Source organism: Symphodus melops (genome assembly GCF_947650265.1).
Source record: "Symphodus melops genome assembly, chromosome: 13".
NCBI classification, from domain to species: domain Eukaryota; kingdom Metazoa; phylum Chordata; class Actinopteri; order Labriformes; family Labridae; genus Symphodus; species Symphodus melops.
Genome location: NC_136703.1, coordinates 17,474,609 through 17,496,806, shown reverse-complemented (window position 1 = coordinate 17,496,806; position 22,198 = coordinate 17,474,609). Strand labels below are relative to the sequence as shown.

At 38.6% G+C, this 22,198-nt stretch overlaps 1 protein-coding gene across 1 annotated transcript; it reads right to left on the bottom strand.

The window, feature by feature from the left end:
• Positions 1-11,076: 11,076 nt before the first annotated feature.
• On the bottom strand, positions 11,077-22,174 carry eif2d (eukaryotic translation initiation factor 2D). The gene is made up of 15 exons (XM_079359759.1): positions 21,881-22,174; positions 20,339-20,529; positions 20,150-20,233; positions 19,954-20,044; positions 19,749-19,856; positions 18,036-18,319; positions 17,606-17,723; positions 17,482-17,527; positions 17,289-17,395; positions 17,017-17,172; positions 15,442-15,531; positions 14,409-14,504; positions 12,155-12,275; positions 11,363-11,537; positions 11,077-11,252 (listed from the first exon to the last, which is right to left on the bottom strand). The coding sequence occupies exons 1-15, from the start codon at positions 21,934-21,936 to the stop codon at positions 11,182-11,184; spliced, it is 1,794 nt and encodes a 597-aa protein (XP_079215885.1). The 5' UTR covers positions 21,937-22,174; the 3' UTR covers positions 11,077-11,181.
• Between the last annotated feature and the right edge of the window lie 24 nt (positions 22,175-22,198).

Genomic DNA, 22,198 nt, shown 5'->3' with positions numbered 1-22,198 from the left:
AACCAACTATATTAAAATGAAGATAAACACATGTTGTCGTATATTTCTCAATTTAGATCTATTTATACCATAAAAAAGGGGGTTCAACAACAAGTTGTAATTAATAGACAAAGTCAGTCCTCCAACTGTTTAAATGGTTTAAATGTTTTTGTCACTTTTATTTACCTATGCCATTAACATGTTTTTTTTTATCAGTGCTCAACACAAATCTGTACAACATTTCTTCAATTGTTACAAAAAAATATTTACCAAAGTTTAGATGGATGCACATTTGACAAATTGGTGAAAATGTGCTGATATTCAAGATGTTTGCTATTATTTCCTATATATAGCCTATCAACTATATAGAAGGGCACTTTGGACCTCCTGGTGAATCAACTTATAATTGTACATATTTTAGCTCTGTTTTTTTCTTCCTTACACCTTAGTATTGGTCTCTTTAGCAACTTATTATTAACAATAATAATACAAAAAATTTCTGCCTGTAAACAATAACATGGTTCAAGGGAATGACTAAAAAATGCAGAATTATAGCACACATTGTTCTTACAATTACAGCAGCTTTAAGGGGCTTTTAACTGAGATTGTCTTTCTCCCTGTAATGCTCTGTTATTTAAGGCATCACACTCTGTGCTATACTTTAAACTGAGGGCTGTATATACACCAAGTATGCGTGTGGCCTGACTGACCGTTTCCCTGCCCTGTCAGTGAGAGTGTAATGTTGGCCAGGCTTTGATTGGCAGAGAGCCTGAGAGCCATCTTCATCTGGGCCAAGCGGCTTTAGCTCTTAAACCATGGGCACCTCCATACCTCCCTCCCTCCTTTTCTGTCTGCCTGCCTGTCTGTCTGCCTGTAACTGCACATGTGGCTGAGGAGAGTACTGTCGATACTCTCATTCACACCTTTGCTGATACACAAAAGCTTGCTTACATGCAAGCTACCTACATAAAGCCTTGCAAACACACAAACACACACAGACATAAAATACACACAGGAGAGAACTTTTCCATTGCCCTAATCCTGCAGATTAAGGCCATGGAGCTCTGGATTGAAATCCAATGTTTCTACTTCCTGATCAAGAACATAGGGCCTGTTCTGTGGTTCCCAGATGTTTATTCAGCCTGTCTGGCATCCAGAGGTATAAAAGAGTACTAAAAATCTGTACATCATTTACCATAACTAATATTTGACTAAATTGCAATTAATAGTAATGGTGCAAGAAAATACATAAACAAGAAGAAAGTATTGTAAAAAACTACCCAGAGTGTAAGTTTTTTTTTTCTGTTAATGCATCAATAGCAGGCATTCAATCAAAGAGTTTTTTTGCTTCTCCGAATTTTCAGTCTAAATTACTCCACACTCCTGTGGTCACACGTTTCAGTGGTCAAAGTCAACTTTACAAACCATTCCCAGCACATCACATACTGACCATTTTTCATCCCTCTGCCACTCAGACGCATTCATTGTACAATCCAAAGGACTTATCTTGACCAAGTGTTTTGTTTGTCAGTTCTGGGCTACATCGTGATTGTGCAACATAGTGGGCCTTCTGCCACTGTAGATATAAAGGGATCAGCCTTGAGTAACAAAAACACAGTTAATCTTATTCTAAGCAATTTATAAAATATTCTCCAGCTCTGCCAAAAAATCCCCATAAATCTTAAACATTAGTCCTTTAATTTGATTTTAAAGGTAACTAAGTAGATTGCATGGTATAATTCTTCAGGACGACTGAAATTACAGACTTGAAAATATACTCACAAAGGTTAAAACATATTTAGCTACAATTGTTTGGAGTGTTTGTAAATAGTTACTTTCCCACCTGCTGGCATCTGAGCACCACAATGACATCTAATGTTTGTCACACCCATGAGTCCAAAATCTTTTATGTTGACACAATGAATCAAGGCCGGACTTAAAGAAAATTAGCCTGTGCATTTTGGCCAAACTCAATTCATCAATGCTTGGATTTTCTGAGCTTGTGTATCATTTCCGAAAGTGAATTGATGAATATGTCTATAGCATCAGTTTTAATTAATGACTCAAGATTCAAAACAAATGTGTTCCTGCCCCATCTTTTGCATTGCTTGCTTGCCAGCCTGACAATTTTAAACTCTTTCTCTAGCTGGTCTGGTATGATTGATTCTGTTAAGTTTTTAAATGAACAGATTATTTTATCTTGGGTAATATCAAATAGAAACAATTTAATGTTTGTTATCTTGAAGAAGCAGATGTTAAGGAACTTAAACAAATGGTTTCACTTTTTTTTCATTTTTGTAAGAGGCAATGTTGCTTCTTTTAGAGGGCTACAGGTCTTGAAGTCAACATTGCAACATGCAAAAGTCCTTAAATGACCACAAGGACAGCTTTGTCATTATTGGCACTGCTGTCGGCTGTAAAATATACGAGGCTCTTGGAGCAGAGGGGAGAAGGAATGAGAGATAGACCTGTTGTGAATGACTCCTCAAGCTGGACTGTTAAGGGATATCGCAAGGCTAAAATGATCTGTTGTCCTTCCCACCAAAACATCAGTCTGTCAACACGAGCATTTTCATGAACAGCTGGGACAGAAATATAAATACTTTAGCTGGAAGCACAACCAGGGGAGTTCAGCTTCGGTCAACATTTAATGCAAAGATGCCTTTTTGACAGGAATGGTTTTATTATAAAAAATGAGTTTTCTGTTATTTGAAGAGATGATTTGTTATTTTGAACTCACATTTCAAAAAGTTAGTACATGGGGATTCCTTTAATATATCAGAGCAGTTAGTCAGTACTGACATATGCCTACTTGTTTACTTGTAGAGTTGGTCGATGTCCCACTATCTTATCTTAATGTAAGATGGACGATGGAGATTTACTTTCATGACATTTTATAGATCTTTTTGTTTGTCAGGTTGGGATGTTAAACATTATTTGATTTGATGCTAAGTTGATTTCTATTTGCATTTTGTACTTTTTATATCATTGCAAGAGTGGCTGTTTACTGTGAGGCACTTGGCCTTTAATGGTTGCCATGGTTACGGTGGTGGTGTGCGCCATATACATATGGGCTTATCAACGGAAATTGAAAGGTTAGACGCACAGCAGAAGTTGTCCTTGTGCTCTTCTTCACCCACACCCAAATATACATTTAATAAAGTACATGCGTTTTTTCTAGTTAACTGCAAGAGAACCAATTATCACCAAAGAGGGCTGTGACACATTATCATAAAGACTGGGAATGGAGAAAACATCCAGCCTATCTCTTTAATTCTCCTTAAAGCACCTTTAAAACTCATAAATCAACGTGTATTTCCATGCCACTGTTTATTAAGAAAAGTACCCGAAACAAAATCCAAATTCAAAGAGGAGATTCAAAAATGTGTCGAGGCAGAATGGATGGCAATTAATGGAGACATTCAGGGTGACAAAATGAAAAAAAAATGTAGCTATTGGGCCAATTTCTTGCAGCAGTTAAAAGCTACATCTGACTGGACACAATAAAGCCAGGGGGCCATTGTACTGACGCATGGATTTTTCATTAAAGTACAAGGTAGTCTATAAAAAGGTGCCCAGGAACCATTTTCCAAAAATAGCTGAAATGTTACACTTGTTTTTGCCTCAGTGTAACCAAAGGAGGATGATCTGAAAATAAATGTCATTGTATTATTGGAGGTTTTGTTTCTTCAATTGTAACACATACAGTACATTCTTTCTTAAATTGTTAGTGTAAAGGCCCCCTTTCTGATGTCATCATTGCACAACATGCTTAGACTTCTTTCCTTTTTGGTGGTTGAACTTTGACTTCTAAATGTTCTACATTTGACTGATAGCATGGTACTCATTTCAATGTTGATAAAATGCAGACTTAATGCATTTTTGTACACCATCCCTCATCTGAGCTGTCAGGGAAAGCATGTGCTGAAGATGTACAAATATGCTCTAGATGGATAGCTTGTCATCTCCTCAGTAACACAAATACACAAAAGATGATGTTTTGTTGGTGATGAGAAAATCCTGCAGAAATTCTTGTACACTTAATAGAGTAGGAGTTAGATGACAGGGAACAGAAAAGACAGTATGTTGGCATCATCTAAGACTAATCAATGTATTCACTAACATGCTGAGTTCAGTTGGTTATATAGGGACATACTGAGCAGGGAGATGTTTAAAGTCTGTCCACACCGACTGTGTTCAGGTAATGCATGAGCGCTGTCAATTTACGGAAACTTAGCTGGATCACATATTTTTATAATGATGCTTCATTGTCTCTAATATGGAAAACATGTCAACAAAAAAGGAAACTGGTTTATTTATGAATTACTGGCACCTTCAACTAAACACATGGCGGCACACATGGTCGACTTTAAATGTCAAAGTGAAAGACAAATAAAAGAAACACATTGTTGTGGGCTTTCAGTTTGTCATGATTAAATGACAAATGTTCAAAGAATATGTACTGAAAAACTGAGAGAATGTTTTCTATTGTAACGTGAATTTTTCAAGGAAAATTAAAACAATATCAAGAATGTTAAAAACAAAATGGGGAGATGTTTTATATTTCAGTAGTGTTCAGCAAAAGACAGCCTAGACTACCAATAATATAATTAAATACACATCAATGCATACAAGAGAGAATAGACTTGTTCTGAATATTGAAAAAAGAAAAGAAAACATATACACACTGAGGCTGCTTGTCAACAGGCAAGGTAGGCAACTGCTTGGGGCTCCAGGTGAATAGAGGCCCCCCAACGGCTGACAAACTTTAAACCACAGCATTGCCTCAAAATGTCCAGATTTTGCAGTGACAGTAGGAAACCTCCCTAATGGGGCCCCATCTGAAAGCCCCTCAATGCCCTGCTAAGTGTCGTGTGCATTACTGCTGTGAAAATAATAATTGACGCTAGTTGGAGGGGCCCCAAATGAATGTTGCCTATGGGCCCAAAAGACCCTAGAAGCACCTCTGCTTCCCTAAAGAAGTAAGTAAGTAATGAAGAGGCCAAAAACCCTTGGGTCTGTTGTGAAAGCACTGTTCTTTAGATACCCACCATAGAGCCCAAACAACTCCTTGCAACTCCAATATGAAATATAAATGTAGCTCTTCATTCACTTTTTGAAACTTTGCCTGTAAACACAATAAAGGCACTTTGTTGTACGCAAAACTTAATTCAAGCAATACAAAGCAGAATTTCTAGAAAACTGGATAAAAATTCTTCTATAAAGACAATGAGATAATATTAGCAGTATTCTTCATATGTAGAGTAGCTGTGCTAGATCTGTATCCTCGAATAACCTTCCATCGCTACATGATTCAGCCGTATCAATCCCTTGAGACAAGACAGCCCTAAAAAATTCTGAATTTATTGGAAGCTTTTTGTCATAAATTGATACTTTTTTGGTCCCTAATCAAAGTGGTTAAGCAGTTTTGGTTGGGGAAAATGTCAAATGTTGTAATCCTTTTTTAGCAGTGAAATCCTCTCAGAGTGATGACGTACTAGCCTGTCTGATGGATCAGTGACTAGAAGCAGCATCTCCTGAGTTCACTCCACGTATCCTGAAACGGGGTCATTGCTTCTATTGCAGGTCAGTTGAATAATGTGGGTATTGTCAGTACATCAATACCAGAACATTTTTTGAACATAAGCTAAGGTATTGTTGGAGATTGTGGAAAACATGTTTATTCACTCCTTTCTAAAAGTCAAATGAAAGATTGGTACCAATCAGGTCTGCTTAAGAAAAATAAAGCTAGAATTGGAATCTGGTTTTCTAAACTACAACAACTGAAGAAAGAGAGAAACAGCAAGCCTGACTGTCTCCAAGGGCAATCCAACTTCCACTTACATATCATGTTAAAACCTTAGCTTTTGTTAGGACTAAACAAACACGTCAGTTAATGTCGATTGAGATTACAATTGCCAACCTTACTCTTTTCCTCCTTCCAGTCTTAATTTATCTACAAGTAAGTTCAAGGTGGGCGGCTCTTTCGACCAGTCTCCAAAAACAAAGGGTACGATCACTAAATAGGATTTATTACTAAAAAAACATCAGATGGATAAGGCCTTTATGTGCAGTTTTGATTACCTTCAGATGACTGTGGATGGAATATTCAAATGTGTCTAGAAGTAGAATCATCCCATTTTACGCACGTTAACTTAAACTCATCTGGTGGACCTCTGGAGGGGTCATAACCAAAATTCCAATGGTCGTAGGTTAACTGAAATTATTTGGGATTGGGAAGGGTTGTCTTCACGATTCAAACTGACACGTTTCAAAAAGTAGAGAAAAGTTTTAAATGCATTTTTCAAAGGTGAACATCTGTTCTGAAAACGTTATCTTTTTAATGTCTGAGGTCGAAGTTTCAAGGGGCGTCATTGGCTAAAAACCTACACTGAAAATTTGGAGAGTGATAATCATTTCTGAGAATACAAAGTCTTAGTTTTCCTATGAATCATTTGAGGAGGATATTTAAGTCGGCAACATAGAACCCTGGGAACATATATAATATGATCCTGCTGCTGCCCTTAGTTATGAGGTTATCTGTACATTCCCAGAATTCTGCTGTATGTTCCATTTTATTAAAAAGAGCTGCCAAGGGCTATTTTAGCTGTATGGTGTTTTAAGATGGTGTGCTAACATCACTGAGCTGTAATCTGTAGGGGGAGATTTCAACACCTTGACCAGTAAGGGCAATATATATTTTGTGATATTGGCCAAATACTCTGTCAAGAACCACATATATTCCTAAGATTGTTTCAATTGTTATATGCTCAAATCACGACTTACACTGCCACAACTCTGACAAAAACACATTGTTTTCAGATCATATGGGGGTGGGGGTGGGGGGGCTGTGGATTACTTTTTGTTATGACTCTGATATGCTGCATGTAGCTATAACAAACAGATACACTACTCTGATTTTCTTTCTTTTTTTTTTTTTTTTAAAAAGGAACATTAAATGTCACTGAGCCTCATCATGTTCAAGTGAGACTGCACCTCAAATCTTCAAATAACGGCCTCAAGATGTTCCCACGGTAGCTTGTCTGACGCAGATCAAAGACCAGGCTGGATTCTATTACAATGCTTCCCCTCTTCTGAGCTTGAAGAGTCCCTGCTGTGCTGGCTACTGACCAACAGATGGAGACACAGACTGAGAGTCTATGTGTTTTCTGGCTAATGATGGCTGATTATTTCCCCTATTGATTAAGATTTACCTTTGATTCAGCTACTGTGCTTAGTTCTAGTGTAGTCCCACATCACTTAAGTACCTTGTTGTATTTCCAGTGATTTACTCTGTTTTTTTTTCTCCATGTTTGAAATCTGCCTCATGTGAGATTATACCTTGAGGGTTTTACTGTTCCTCCCTCCTGTCAGAGCTGGTTTCAAAACATTCATCTGGGAGGATTGGTGGGACTCACAGCTATTGTAACCCAGTGAGAGGCAATATCGTGAGAGAAATTCCTGAGGGATCTTCCACTCCCCTGTGTTGCTCCATGACAGGCCAAAGAAAGCAGAAAGTGATGCTAAAATACTATAATATCATCTGTAAAAGGAAATAATAGAGATATATATAATAAAAAGAACACTTGTTCACCATTTAAAATCCTTTCTGTCAATGTTAGGAGCCACATAATGACACAATCCGTGGATAATCACGTAATATATATATATATAAAAAACCCTCCAGCTGTTGCTGATAACAGACGAAAAAAGAAAAAAAACCCTGATGAACCAGATTAATATTTTCTACAACTACATCCAAATCGTTTTGGTTTCTCATCCTCTCAGCTGTAAATTGGAGCAAAATTGTAACCTCTGTGATCCTGACGTAAGCACAAATGAAACATCACCACACATCTGTTACGCAATCAGTAAGACTGTTATCTAAACCGAGATCTATAAGTGGAAAAACCAGTTCAACGTGACCAAAAATATAAAAATAAAATTTAAACTGCTGGTTTAAAAACAACATACTGAATAGAAAACTCACAAATATGGTGTTTTAATTGTATCTTCATTATGGTGTGTTTTGTGTTGTGCAGATGGATACATGTTTTTAAAATATGGGAAATGGAAATAACAGCAAAGCATTTACTTGTAATTTCTCAAACTTTTGATAGCAAAAGAAGGTCTCAAGCATATGAAATGTCATTACTGTAACAGGTAGGTGAAACTGAGATGCTCTAACAGCATTTACAAACAGACCAGTGACTGCCAAATACTGTACAGATTTCAGAAATGTTTAAAACATCTTTCCTAATGACTGGCTTATAGCCTTATGTAACCCCTGCATCACACAGTAATCACAGTCATATTTGTGTGCAGCATTGCTGGCACAGCATCAGTAAAGCCATATCTCCTCAGTGGGCGGCTAGAGGGAGGAGAAGGGGACCCCTGCTGCATGTTAAGCTTAAAAGAGCCAAGACGCTGTGGGTAGAATGGGAAGAAGCCAATTCATGTGAATTATTAGACAATCCTTTTTTTGCAGCCATAGAAATCCTCTCCAGATGAGGCTTCTTCCTTTGCAGAGAGCTGATCAAGGAGTCCTTGTTTCCATAGTAACATGGCACCACATCTGTAGCAAGCAGCACATGTCTCTGAAGGTGTTTTTCCTTTCTGTCAGCTCCTCTACTCCTGAAATAAGTTAAATGGCTTGGAAGTGGACACATCTGGCTCTAGATTTGTGGGTAATCTTGACAAATGTTTATTATTTAAATATGTCATTTGTGTCTTTTAACATTTTCTAATGATATGTCTTTCTGGGCCACTTCTTTTTATTCCCAGAAAAAGAGTGACTATCTGAACAAAAGTTTTTTGCTCACATGGCTTTTACAGTTTTACAGATTTGTGGTGTTTTTAGCCATTAATCTTGTTAGCAAGAGCTCAACAGATCCATTTCCTTTTCTCTTCACAATAATTCAAATCACGAACACGGCTTTCACGATTTGCAAAGCAGTTTTAGATTTAAAAAAACAACAACAACAACAAGATGAAGTGTATGTTCTTTTCAACATCCGTTTGGTTTCCACTATTTCCATGACTTGTTAAATTATGACTAAGAGAGCATAAACACAGTGAAATCTGAAGAACTACTTTCCAACCCAGGAAATGGGAACATCCGAATCTGTTTATTCCATATGTATCAGCTATCAAAGTGACTGCACTCATTATTAATAAAATAAGAAACTGCATGGTTTGCATGCTTAATTATGATATCGAGGAAGTGTGTTTAAAATGCTTGTATTTAATTTATGAACAAAACAAAGATATATTGTTATCTCAAACAGAAGAGTTTTCTTAACAGCATATGGAAATTTATTTCTCCAGGAAGTACTATAAATGTCAATGTATGTCAGCATAATGGACTGAACTATAACATCCTGTAATAACATCAAGTGAAATATTGCTCTACTTGTCAGGCGTCTTTTGGAGTCCACAGTGTAAGATGTTTAGAAGGGCTCTTGGATCAGACTAACAGATGGTTTCAAAGAACTCACAGTTAGCATAATTTAAAAGCATCACTGCATTGATTTGGAAAATAGGCAGTAATTCAGGTAATTTCCCAAAATATCAACAGTCAAGTATATTGCACACCTTACACATATCAAATTAGGCTGACAGTCATGAAGATACAAAAACTTGCCAAGAAATTAAGCATCAGCCTTATGTAAATGTTATTTAATTGTGTAGTTTAACAGATTATATGCCAACAGGTGTAAGCGCTGTATATTCTGCATCCATTGTGAACTCAGATGTTCAGGAGAATTTGGAGGTTATTCACGGTCCTTTTGAAAAAACTAAAGAGCAAGTGAGAGGAACTCCATACAGCATCTCCTTAAGATTATTAGCAAGAAGCTATATTTTATCCAATCGAGATCCTTCTTTGTTGTCTAACTGACGAAGATCTCATTACTCTCTTGGTGCCACTCAATTAGATGAAATCATGCAAATTCAGTATATACGACTGAATGAGACCAAGGGTTTGGTCAGTAGTTTAAATGGGTTATGCAGAAAGGTGTTCATGATCCTGGAAACCCAGTGGTAATCCAACAGAAAGACGAAGAGCTGTCAAGGAGATACCCTTGTATTTTGACATATTTCTGTTCAAACGAAACTTTTCTTTGTATGAGAGTATCCATTGTTCACCCAAGTTTCCCTTAGTACTTTTCTGACTTAGGGTTTTGAATTATGTTAATTTTGTTTAATATGAGAAAGTGGCAAACATGCACGTTTCTCATTTATAAGGGTAGCCAAGGCAAAGACATTTATAGCCAATTTCTAACTATACAGTGGATGTTAATAACATTTAAGAAGAGGGTGCCAGCAAGGTTTCCCACCTTATTGGCAATTACATATAAGTACAGGTAATTAGATCACAGCCATAGTTTGGATTCTTTTAAAGGGGTCGTAAGAGGTACTTTTTCTTTAACAGAGTATATTCTGTGATGTAGATGTAGGATAGTACAAACCCTGTTTGAAGGAGCTTACCTTGAAGCTATTGCTGTAGACAGTAGACTGCTTTACAGGCTACAGTCTGATATCTGTTTAAAAAACACTCCATTAGCCACTACATCTTCTACAATGTATCATTAACTTTGATGGAAAAATTCTGCGCATGTCAAAGACAAGGGAATACTCCAATGAAATGGAGAACACAGTTACACAAGCTCAAGGGGAGAGGGGGAAACTTTTGTTGTTTCATTTATTTACATTGCATCAGCTTTCCTGGTGGTTTTCTGAGAGACGTGACATTAGGCAAGTCTCAAGTGGGTTTCATTTATGTTGGCTTTACTTAATCCTCTTTGGGAAAATAATCAGTTTAACCGTAGATAACATCACTGAGATTTCATCCATGTTTATATTCAGTATATGTAGAAATCATGTCAGATTTCTACATATACCCCAGATACTACTAAATTAGTTTTAGCTTTTTGAATTGAACATAATGATGTTGTTTCTTATGATCGTTTTTGAAGGTTTAAACCACAGAGAGGAGGGTAAGTCCTCTTCAGTGCCAAGCTCAAACAAATTAAATGCTGCCTTCGGCTCCTTGAACTGCTATAATTACTAGGAGACAAACAAAGAATAACAAAGTGGTTGATGACAGAGGATCAACTTTATTACACAAATAGTTTTTATCGTGTGTACCAACACTAAAGCTCCTTTTAGGACAGCAAATTGTAGGTATCACAGATTGAAACACTATTTCTTCTTGCCAACTTTGGGAGCTTTGTCGAGTCCTTGGATGTACTTGCGAGGAATTTGATAATGATCTGAAAATGGAAAAAAAGGAAAGGACACAATAAAGTGAATTTAATCATACAAACTTAAAAGAGGATAGGAGCGATTTGGAAAACCATTAAAGTAAAATAATCTTTCAAACCTAGCAGAAAATTGCCGACTTGATGAATCTGGTTGCCTTGGATCTGGACTAGGACTTTGTCTTTGGATCCAGGGATTGGATGTAGCACGGAGCTGGCCTGGACTCGGTGTTGCAGAGCAGTGGCCACAACTGCAGGTTCCAAACCGTACACTTCCAGGTTCTTTATCAGAGTAACCTGAAGGAAGCATATGGAAGCTGTTAGAGCTAGAACATTTATCAGCAGGACAGCCAACAAACTGACTTGAGTTTACAGCTCATTTGTACTTAATCATTGTCAGTCAAAAAGTAACACGATCCTCTGGCACTCAAATGTCAAAGGTTTGAAGCTGAGGTTATATATAAACAGTGTTTCTGATACTCAACTGGAAGCGCTGACAGGTTCAGTTCTCAACGGTTAATTTGTCTCATCCAATAATCTATCATGATCAGAACTGCGGCTTCTCTGGCACTAGGACCATGTGGGTTAATAAGTCCTCAACAACAACCTTTTTTCTGCTTAAGGGGCTGATGATTCTTCTTAAAACTGACATGCGTCTCTATCTAATGTTCACTTCAGGATACATTCGGGGAACTTTGGGATCGGAACGAAAATTTCAGCTTCACCGACTTCCCTTTAATGCCCTGCTGTGCTTGTGCTAACTTCTTTTTTGCATTAACAACCCAAAGCACTCCAGCGCCTCATGACAGGCTTGATTAACTGTTCAACATTCATCTTCTACATGTGTCATCAGTAGAAGTAATCGCTTCTGACCTGTCGCTGAAAATGTGAAAGTTTGAGGTGAGCGGTTTAACCTTCTTGTTGGAGCCTCGAGAGGCCACAGAGATGTCAATGGGCTCGATGTGGCCCTTCTTTCTAACGGGTGCTTGTCCAGGGAATACAACTTCATAGCACTCCTGCATTCTTCCCAAAGTCCTGCAACAAATAAGAACATACTGTTAGATCTGCCCAAGAAGTTAAGAGACATGAGGATGAAGTTGTACCAGATCTGCTATATAGATCACTCCATACATCTACTAATGTAGAGCATACCTTCACCAACATTTACATGGAAACTAAAGCTGTAATTTTCCCTTTTTTCATAGACTTGATAAATTTAATGGTGTCGTTACCACAAACAAGCAATAATAAATATATCTTGTCTCACTGAGCCTTAATTCACATTGCCACAAGTTGTCACTTTGTTTTCAGTATCAACTATGTTTGACGGCAACGTTGACACCCTTCAAAAACACCCTTCATGTTGTATATCTTTAACCCTATAATGATGGTCCATCCATCCAGCCATGATCTGTACAGCCTTTTCCTGTTTGAGATCGCGGAGGCTGGAGCCGATCCAAGCTGTCATTGGGCTACAGGCTGGGCACACCCTGGACTTTTCGCCAATCAATCACAGGGCCATAATGATGGTATTTACCCATTTTCTTGGCAGTAAGTACTGGCAGTACCAACCGTGAAGATCCAGACTTTCTTCACCAACAGAACGGATTCTACATGTACTTAAATTTGAGTATGAGAACTTTGAAGCAACAACTAAAACATATTTTGACCAATCAAAAGTGCTTTTACACACCGACACATTCACGCACTGAAGGCTGAGGTTGTTATGTGGGGGTGACATTAAAAATAGCTAAATCCCACTCATATTCCGCCGACAAAGCAGTGGGTTAAATGTCTAGCCCAAGGACACAATGGACACGTTACTGCAGGAGCTGGGATTCAAACACTCAATCCTCCGGTTGAGAGACAACGACTTCACCAACTACGACCCAGCTGCCCCGTGTTGGCAAATTGATCAGAAATAAACATACTGATATTCTTTTAAAGGCAACACAAACAGAGACAAATATTGATCAATCCAGTCTTAAAAATGCATGTGTCAACGCCGTCATGAACTAAAAGCAGATAAGGGGCAGCCATTAACTTTTCCCATTTGATCAGACCCTCACCCAAAAACATGACACAAATGAATATTGCTTGAGTCAAAGGGACTACAAACACTGCCTTCTACTATTTACCTTGTTTTTAATAGCAGCAGTTACAAAACAGCTGCAGGGAGCATCAGACCTTGGAGCAGTGTTTTGTTTACAGATCCAGGTTAGGATGATCTTTTTACACAGCCTCCATTCTGCAATGATGAGGCTTTTTTTGGTTGTTTTTTTTATTAGGTGACACAGAACAATACAAGACGAATGAGGGAAAAGGCAAGAGCAATAGTGTGTAGGAGACAGGGGAGACATGACAATACAATGCACAGCATACACAAAGACAACATAGAAAGCAGGGAGTAATTCAAGTTAATACTAGTGTTTTTCCCCTTCCTCTTATTCTTCTCTCTTATATTCTTTAACACCCCCCTTTTCTTTCCCCTCCACTCTTTCTTTCTACATACATTATCATTTTTATTATTTCAGTCATTGTGTGATGCAGTGGTGTCCCTGTTTTTGCTGCCCCCAGACCCTATGGAGGGGGTCAGCTGATAGGGTCATTCACTCTTGGCCTCTCATCCGTGGGGCCCCTGTTTTTGCTGCCCCCACAACCTGCGGAGGGGTCCAACTAAATGGGTGGCCCACTGCTATCCTCTAACCAAAACGAAAACAACCCCCATACCGGATGGTCGGGGATCTGTTTGTGTTGGTACTTGGAGTTTTCTGATTGATTTCTTTAAGTCACAGTATTCCTATGATTGCAGTTATTATTTAGGTATTTGTGTACATAGAATATGACGCACAGGGAGGATGGAGGCAACAGGAGGGGAAGAGGAAAAGTAGAATACATAAGGAATATAAAGAACAGAAAAAATGGTGGTTGATGGACGGATGATTGCCCTTAGCATTGTGTAAGCATAAACAGATTTTAATGATGCATCTCATGATTCATTACAAAATCAGTTCCTCTGGTCTGGTGCTGGACTGTGATAGCTTTTACAAATGTTTTAAGCAAAAGAAGTGCAGAGTGAATATTTGGGGTAAAATGCATTCAATGTTGACATGTATGTTTTATTTTGGTACCTTGAAAAACACTTTGAGACAAGAGACACACATTTACCTGCTAAAGACATCATCCCACTTGAGAGACTCTATCTCCTGGTACTCAGATTTCTCCAACAGGCAGTCGCAGAGAGTCGGGTTTATGCTTACGTAACTATTAAAGAAGAGAAAAGGATTGGTGCAGATTGCATTAAAAAGCAGCATTAAAACATTGCAAAGCTGGCCAGGAACAGGAAGCAGACTGCAGTGGAACATGACAAATTCAATAACATTTGCATTTACGTTGCAGGGCAGATTTGATCTAATCCAGTCCAATCAGTCAATTTAAATTAGTTTCACATCAGAACATGCATGATTTTCATAAGCTTAAAAAAAAACATGAGAGTCACATTGAAGCATTTTAGCCAATTATATCACATGATCTGGGGTCAGCCCTGTATTTGTTCTGTGGGCTGTAATTTTGCACTTTTACAACTGCACCCATTATCATCAAAATGTAGCTCATCTTCAAAGTCTAAAAGAACTCTGTGTCCTCAATGTTGTGCAGTTACTAACTCGTCTTATGTCAGCTGACGAGCATACAAAGTTTCAATGTGATATGGAAACCATTGTCAGGGGAGCTTCTAGGGGTCTGTTGGGGCCCTTGGCAAACATTCACCGCCGCTGTTAAATGCATATAGGAGAAACACTGCAACGGCAAAGTAGATGATTTGCTGGATGTTGGTTTTTGTTTACTCGCGTTTTTCTTCTTTGTTGAATTTATTAGCGGTGTACACTGCTATAATGTCACACTTTTACGTAGCTGACATGCTTTTCGACATCCAGCTTACGCGCCCCAATTGAGGCAATGTTGCGGTTTATTGTTTGTCAACTGGTGGGGGGGCCCCTACTGGACTGGGGCCCAAAGCAGATGCCGGCCTTGCCTGTTGACAAGGAGCACCTCTGACCATTATCTTAAACTAGAGCCAGGAACAGTGGCGATGCAGTTTAGCATCTTGTGGTTATTAAAAATAACAATCTGCAGAAGCACACTAATTTTTATTATTATTATTATTATTTTTTTTTTTTACAGAAGTTCAGGATCATCTTACTTTTTATTATTTTCATCCACCAGTTCATTCTGCTTCACATACTCGGTGACAATGTTTCTCACTTCAGCGGGTTGGAGGATTGTCCCTTTTCTGTGGAAGCACCAAGTCACACATTAATACAGGAAGAGAGAAACGTATCAAGACAGCCTTACTTCTAAATGGGGGTTCTTATCATTTTGTAATCTTAATGAAATACATGCTATCAACAACTTAAAATAACAAATGCTTAATTCAAGCCTATATTTATAGGAACAATCACACTGCCTTGTTAGTAAATGTAAAAACTACCTCAAATGTAACAACGACATGAAACTTGTTCAACAGTAAATCAAGCCTGTCATGAGGCGCTGGAGTGCTTTGGGTTGTTAATGCAAAAAAGAACAACTAGTCAATAATGTAATAATGACAGTAATAACTGTTACTTTTTTAATAACATTTTGGGCTCTAACATGCCGTAACTACTTCCTCCTCCTGTTGTTTATTTACTGGCTAAGCAAATTTTCAATGCCTGTAAATTAAGCACTTACTAAACAATTTGTTCACAGTAAAAGGTTTATATTATTGTTGCAACATAAAATATTTTATGAACATGCAACTTCTGGACTGGACAAGTCTCCCACTTGGGTGTAAAAATCAAAGAAACATTGCTTCAACTCCAAGAACATGCAACAACATGAAATAGAACAGAACACAGTGTGTAAATGTGATTAGCATGCTTTAGAACCACTGTGGTTGCGGGAAAACCAAAATGGATGGGAAGCAGTCTTTGTCAGAAACCTCTAAACCTAACCCAGCCAGATGAAATTAGAGTGAAAATGGGCAGAGTGGGGGGTTTTGAGATCAGAGGGTTCAGGAGTTTAAAGACTAAATATGAATGAAGCCATGTGTGTGATAGGGGACAGATTGTTATTCTAAAGACAGCATGACCACACATGGGGGGGCCTGGGGGGGGGCTTTGGCGAGCAGCATTTCAATATGTTCTGGGGTTTTGACCCTAGGGGGATTGAAGGTGACATGTAGCCTGAGATATACAACTGGAAAATGCACCATGGTTAATGAAAAAAACAAACGTGACAAATTTGTACAATAGGTGTGCAAGAAGTTCTCACGCACTGAAAAAAAAGGAAAGTAAATAAATCTGAAATCTCCTTGTATGACTCGTCAAAATGAGCTCTGTAAAAGAAAGCACTATAAAACAAAAACGTGTGAGGCACTCACGATACTTTACATAATTAATTCCACAGGGTGAACATTTCTATTGTTTCAAAACCACCGGTCAGAGAAGAAGTTAAAATATACAGTGTCCAAACATCCAATGTCTAATTTAAAAAAACACATGGAGTAAAAATGGTTGATCAAGTGGGCGATTCCAGACACAATCTCAAATTAAGAAGATTTGTGTCATGGGAATATAATTTCATCTCCCTGTGAGGTTGAGTTCAGCCACATTACAGAGCTGATCAGGATTCAGTGATTCACACAAGCTTCAGATTTCCCCGCTACGTTCCCCTGCTGTCTGATCCGAGCAAACACGTGGATTCATCGAGAGCCAGAGCTAGGAAAACAAGCACACACCTCTTGTTTGCATCCAGGAAGAGAGGCTCCAGTCGAGCTGACACAGAGTAAAGAGTTGTGATCTCAGGGGGATGGTACAGTGTCTCACCCTCTCCTCCATCCTGTGGAGGAGCAGCTTCCACATCTGTCTCCTCGGGAACGCTGAAGGAGCGCAGTCTGCAAAGAGTTAATGCAATAACAAGAAAAAGTGAAGGGCTGCATGTGGGCGGGCTGAGAAGGTTTTTTGAATCCCTGTCAAGAATTTCTTTAAGTTGAGGCAGGACTTGGCTCACTCTCGATTTTTCCAGTCCACTTCCACAATGCTCTCCACACCCTTGGTCAGTTCTTTTACTCGCACAAGGTTATGCTTCTGCTGCATGGTCTGTAAAAACTTGGAAAGCTGTTGGACAAAAGATGTTCATCAGTGGAGTGATACATTCACCCATGTACATGTGTAAAGTGCTACATTTTCGACATGCTGTTTACCTTCTTATAGCTTGATTTCTTGATATCAAGCTGCTTCCCACTTGGGCTGAAAAAAAGACCAGATGCTTTGAGTGCAAAACGTATGTACCCCTCTGCATTTCTTAAAGGATGAATTGAACTTTACCAGCAGGAGAACATATGGTTGCGGAGAAATGTGCTGGTCAGCAGAGGGAGCTCTGACTTCTTCACCTTGCTCTTGAGAGCATGGAGGAAACACTGCAATAGCAGGGCGTCCATTATCTCTGTGAAATCAAGGTTTGACCCGGGTCACATCCCTTCCTTTTTGTACACGCTCCCATTTTGCCACATCAGAAAAAGAACAAAACACAACCACATGGCCACAAAAATAAATCCACAAGCACTTAATCCAGCCCTGTAATCATTTAGCAGTGAATGTTTCAATTTGATTAGAACTTGAGATTACTTCATTTATTGAAGCTTTACCTTAATACATTTAGAGCCTGTGTTAAATGAGCCATGGAAAAGTACTTTATTGCAAGACTTCAAATAGTGTAGTTTGACAGTGCCGTGGGCCGTACGACTAAACCTAATACCTTGTGGCATTTTCTGATCATCCTCATTCCCCTCCTGTTCTTCGTTGTCCTGTTCGCCCTTCTCCCCTTCCTCCTTAGCCAGACTCAGTTCCCCAATACCAGAACAGGTTTGATCACTGACTGTTTCTTCTGAACTCTGCTGCTCCTGCTCCTCCTCCTCCTTCTCCTCTGTACACCTCTCCTCCTCTTCTTCACTATTGACATCCCATTCCTCTCCGTTCAACCCTTGTCCCTTGCTCTCTGTGTCCAGTAAAGATGGAGGACCTGACTTGTCCCCAAATGCCCTAGAAAAAAAATCATAGAGAAAGCTTTGGTTAGTCTGCGTCGCACAGTCGCCCTTCCATCATAAATCTCAGGATGAGTTTTAAAAGCTCTTTGAAATGTGAAATGTCAGCTTGTTGCTGTAGTGACTGTTGAGTAAGGTACAGCCCTATCGTCCTTAAATTGAATTTGAGAGAGTCAGCCACATGTTTATCACACATGTCTTTTAGACTAATTGTATCTGCTTGCATTTATGTTGGAATCTCTTGAGCACTTGCAGCTGCTTCAGAGCAAAGCAGCCCCTCTTCTGGCTGGGAAGAGACGACATGACCACATCACGCCTGTACTGGCTTCCTGTCATCTTTTGGGATCCAGTTTTAAGGTTTTTATTACTTGTTTTTAATGGTTTGGCAACTTTTTATTTATCTGAACTCTTGCACCAACCTTGAGTTCAGTCAGAACACTGTGGTCAACACACCAGATGCTCTTGGTCTTTGATGTTCCGAGATTCAGGCCAAAAGCCCAAGGTGACAGAGTCTTTGTGGTGACTTCTTCTTCTTCTTCTTTCAATCCATTGAAAAATGTGAATCACAAGACAAACCTGTTGACTTTGGCTTTAAATACAAGTTGAGCTTGACATTTAATTACGCTTCTATTTATTTATTCATATTGCCACTTTAGTTTGTGTTTTAAACCTGTACAGCACTTTGGTCCACTGAGCTTGTCTTAAAGGTGCTATATCAGTAAACCTTGACTCTGACAAGAGAAACCAGCCTATTAAAGGGTCGTAGATTTTGGTCACTTTATTGATCTCCACACAGGGAAACAGTCAACTAATTTGGAAATGACGTCATTTTTGTATGTAATTGTGATGCCCCAGTAGGGTCAGCAGGGGATGTTTTGTCTTGATTTCCATGTGGAGGTGTGTTGATCATGTTGGTCTGGTGGAAGCACTGATTGGAGTAACTCGGCCCGGTGTGCTGAGGTTACTTAATCTCCTGAATCTCTCCTGCCTTCCCTGCTCTACTTACTCTCCTCCACAGGTACCTGGCTGCTTTGCATTTTTTTTTTTCCCTTTGAAATTGAAGAAGCTAACTTAATTTGGTATAATCTGATTTGATTGTTTGTTTTTTTTGGTTAATAAAAATAATTATTAATACTTTAAATCCTGTGCGTCTCCCTTCATTTGTTTTGACCTCCTGAGCCGGGTCATGACAGTAATGCACATTGATTTCCCAATGTTGAGTCACTAAGAGGTTGCTAGGCAACCAGCTGACGTTCAAGGAAGTCACTAACAGGAAAAAAAATATGACTGCAGCCATAATGTTTTTGTTTTTTACATTGAGGCTTTAATAAATTCCACAAAAATAACATCTTCATTAGTTTGCCTCAGTAAAAGTATTATTTAAAAAATATGCAGGAGTTAAATGCAGAAAAATGGGAGCTACTTACCAGAGATTATCCATATATGTGTGAATGACACACACTCCTCTACCTTTCATACCAACGCTCTGCATCTCTGAACTGGACAGAGCAGCAGTGCCAACTGCAACAGGAGCTCTGCATCGACCAAAAGAACAGTGACATGTTGAGGACTTCCATCATGTCTTGAAACGGCTATGACAGAAGTATTTCCATATCGCTTATCATAGCCTACCTGTTGCTCACGACTGTGACAGCACAGCAGTCACCCTGCTTTACATCTGGGAGACCACTTGACGGCACCACCACACCGGGCAGCATGAGATCTTGAGGGATTTAAAGCACTTGTTATTGATATATGTGCTACTGTACAGTATTAAGCAACTGTTTAGGCCCTAATGTTTAAAACAAACAAACAAAAAAAAGCATACCTGCCCCTCCGATCAACTTCTGAAGAACAGGGGGCCATGTTCTGAAGGCTGGCAGTAGAGTGGGATATCGCCAAAGCAGGTAAACTGAAAATAATATCAGATAGATATGATATTCAGTGAACATTTGCTGCATAAAAGGTACTTTTCTACTCAGTCATCTTGCTGTACATTGATGGTCAGATAAATTACCTGTAGGATAAAGCCGTTTTTCCAGTTCAAAGAAGAGGGGATTTTTATGAAGAACATAAAGTGTCACAGACTCTCCCTTATGTGCATAAATTTTGACTACATTTAATTCCTCTTTGTTGGGGATCAGCTCAGACAGCTCATCAGCAGGCAATGAAGGGAAAGCAGCTGATATGTCAGCTTTGAGCTTTCTCCTGTGTGTGAGAAAAGAAAGGAGAAGTCATCCATTATGTACAGGTGATGACAAAAGAGAAACAGATTTACCAGTGCAACGTTGGATCATGCTAATTCACCTCCTTCTATAGATTTAATCTGGCTGGTTGGAACTATTAAAAACATACGTATAAACACGCTTTCTAATACAAGGTCCACTGGTTGAAGAAATAAAATCTTTTAATATAATCTTCTTTTAAAAAACAAATCAATATAATTTACATATTTTTCTTTAACTGGTCAATGACTGGTTACTATTTAGTACTGTCTGGTGCATTAAACTTACACACCCTGTCAGAATCATCTGTATCAAATAGGGCCGAGCACTACAAATTATGAGAAGCTATCTTTCACAAAATTAACATCAGAAATGCATTGGCCGGGCCAAAGAATAAGGTTAAAAAATAAATAAAAAGCCTCGCCCTCTCCCTCCATCATACCCTCATATCAACAGTGGTCTCAAACTCCCCAAACTCCTGGCTGCAGACAATAAACCCTACAACATAATTATCACACAAACTCTCACGCCACAACTGGAGTACACACTTCAACACATTCAGCCCACTGATCCATCTTCCCTTCTCCCTCTCAAGTCCACCTTATAAATTACCGCCCTACTCTCTCTCTCTCTATCACTCCTTTTCCTTCTTGCTGCCCTTTTTTTTAAATATATTTTGTGTATAGTTTGGTAATGTCTTTGCTAGTTTTAGCCAGTTGAAAACTCATTATTTTGCTCCACCTTTATTCCTATTGTAATTTGTAACTACTGTCCTTCGTCTTTTTTGTTCTGTATCGTCTGATATCTTCTGCTTGTTTTTGTGCTCTTATTGTCATGTATGTCACCAGTTTTTCACGCTACTGCACCAAATAAATAAATAATAAAAAAATAAAAAAAACACCAGATATGTATAAATCAAGACATAGACGGACAAACAACGTGAAAACACAAAGGAGTATTGAAGACATCTTTCTAGGAGAAGTATGATGACAGAAAATCAAAGATGACGTCAGAAAGATCAAATATCGTCAATATTGTTTTATAATATTAGTATGAAAACTGTCAATAACTGTGAAATAAAATCAGAAAATAAGGCTCAGGGATTAGAAAGAATCAAACTAACAATCTGAAGTTTATGGAGAGTGATACTCAAACATGAAGCTTAAAACATCCATCACTGACATATTGATCTGTCACAGCAATGAACAAGCTGAAGTCAACTCTTATTTAAAAAGAATGATCGACACTGTAGATATATATATATATATATATACAAATACTAAAGCTAAACATTAAACTGATTTTAATAGATAAAGTCTGCAGCAGAGACTCACCTGTCTGATCCTTTGATTGCAGTGTTAGATTTAACACGAAACGACTTTGCAAACATCCTCTGAGAAGATGCTGTAAAGGTCAGTACGTCCACCTGAGAGCTAATGTCACTGTTTCCACAACATCGGCTCAAATGTTTAATTCTCAAACGGCTCTTACACAGACAACAGCCTATATTTGTCCTATTTTAACTGTACATAGATAGGCGCTTTCTTGCTGGGTGCACAGGTCCGACACATTTATTTCCGATTTGAAACTGCACCGCATCAAAACATCAGTTCCGCCCGACGAACGAAGCTCGAAGAGTGGTCGTCTTTCAG

Excerpts from the sequence above, each read along its gene's own strand:
- eif2d (XM_079359759.1), bottom strand. The coding sequence starts at position 21,936 with ATGTTTGCAAAGTCGTTTCGTGTTAAATCTAACACTGCAATCAAAGGA. Across the intron at positions 20,234-20,338 it reads AAAACGGCTTTATCCTACAG|TTTACCTGCTTTGGCGATAT; the intron begins GTAATTTATCTG and ends TATTATTTTCAG. Across the intron at positions 17,724-18,035 it reads TGATCAGAAAATGCCACAAG|AGATAATGGACGCCCTGCTA; the intron begins GTATTAGGTTTA and ends TTGATTTCACAG.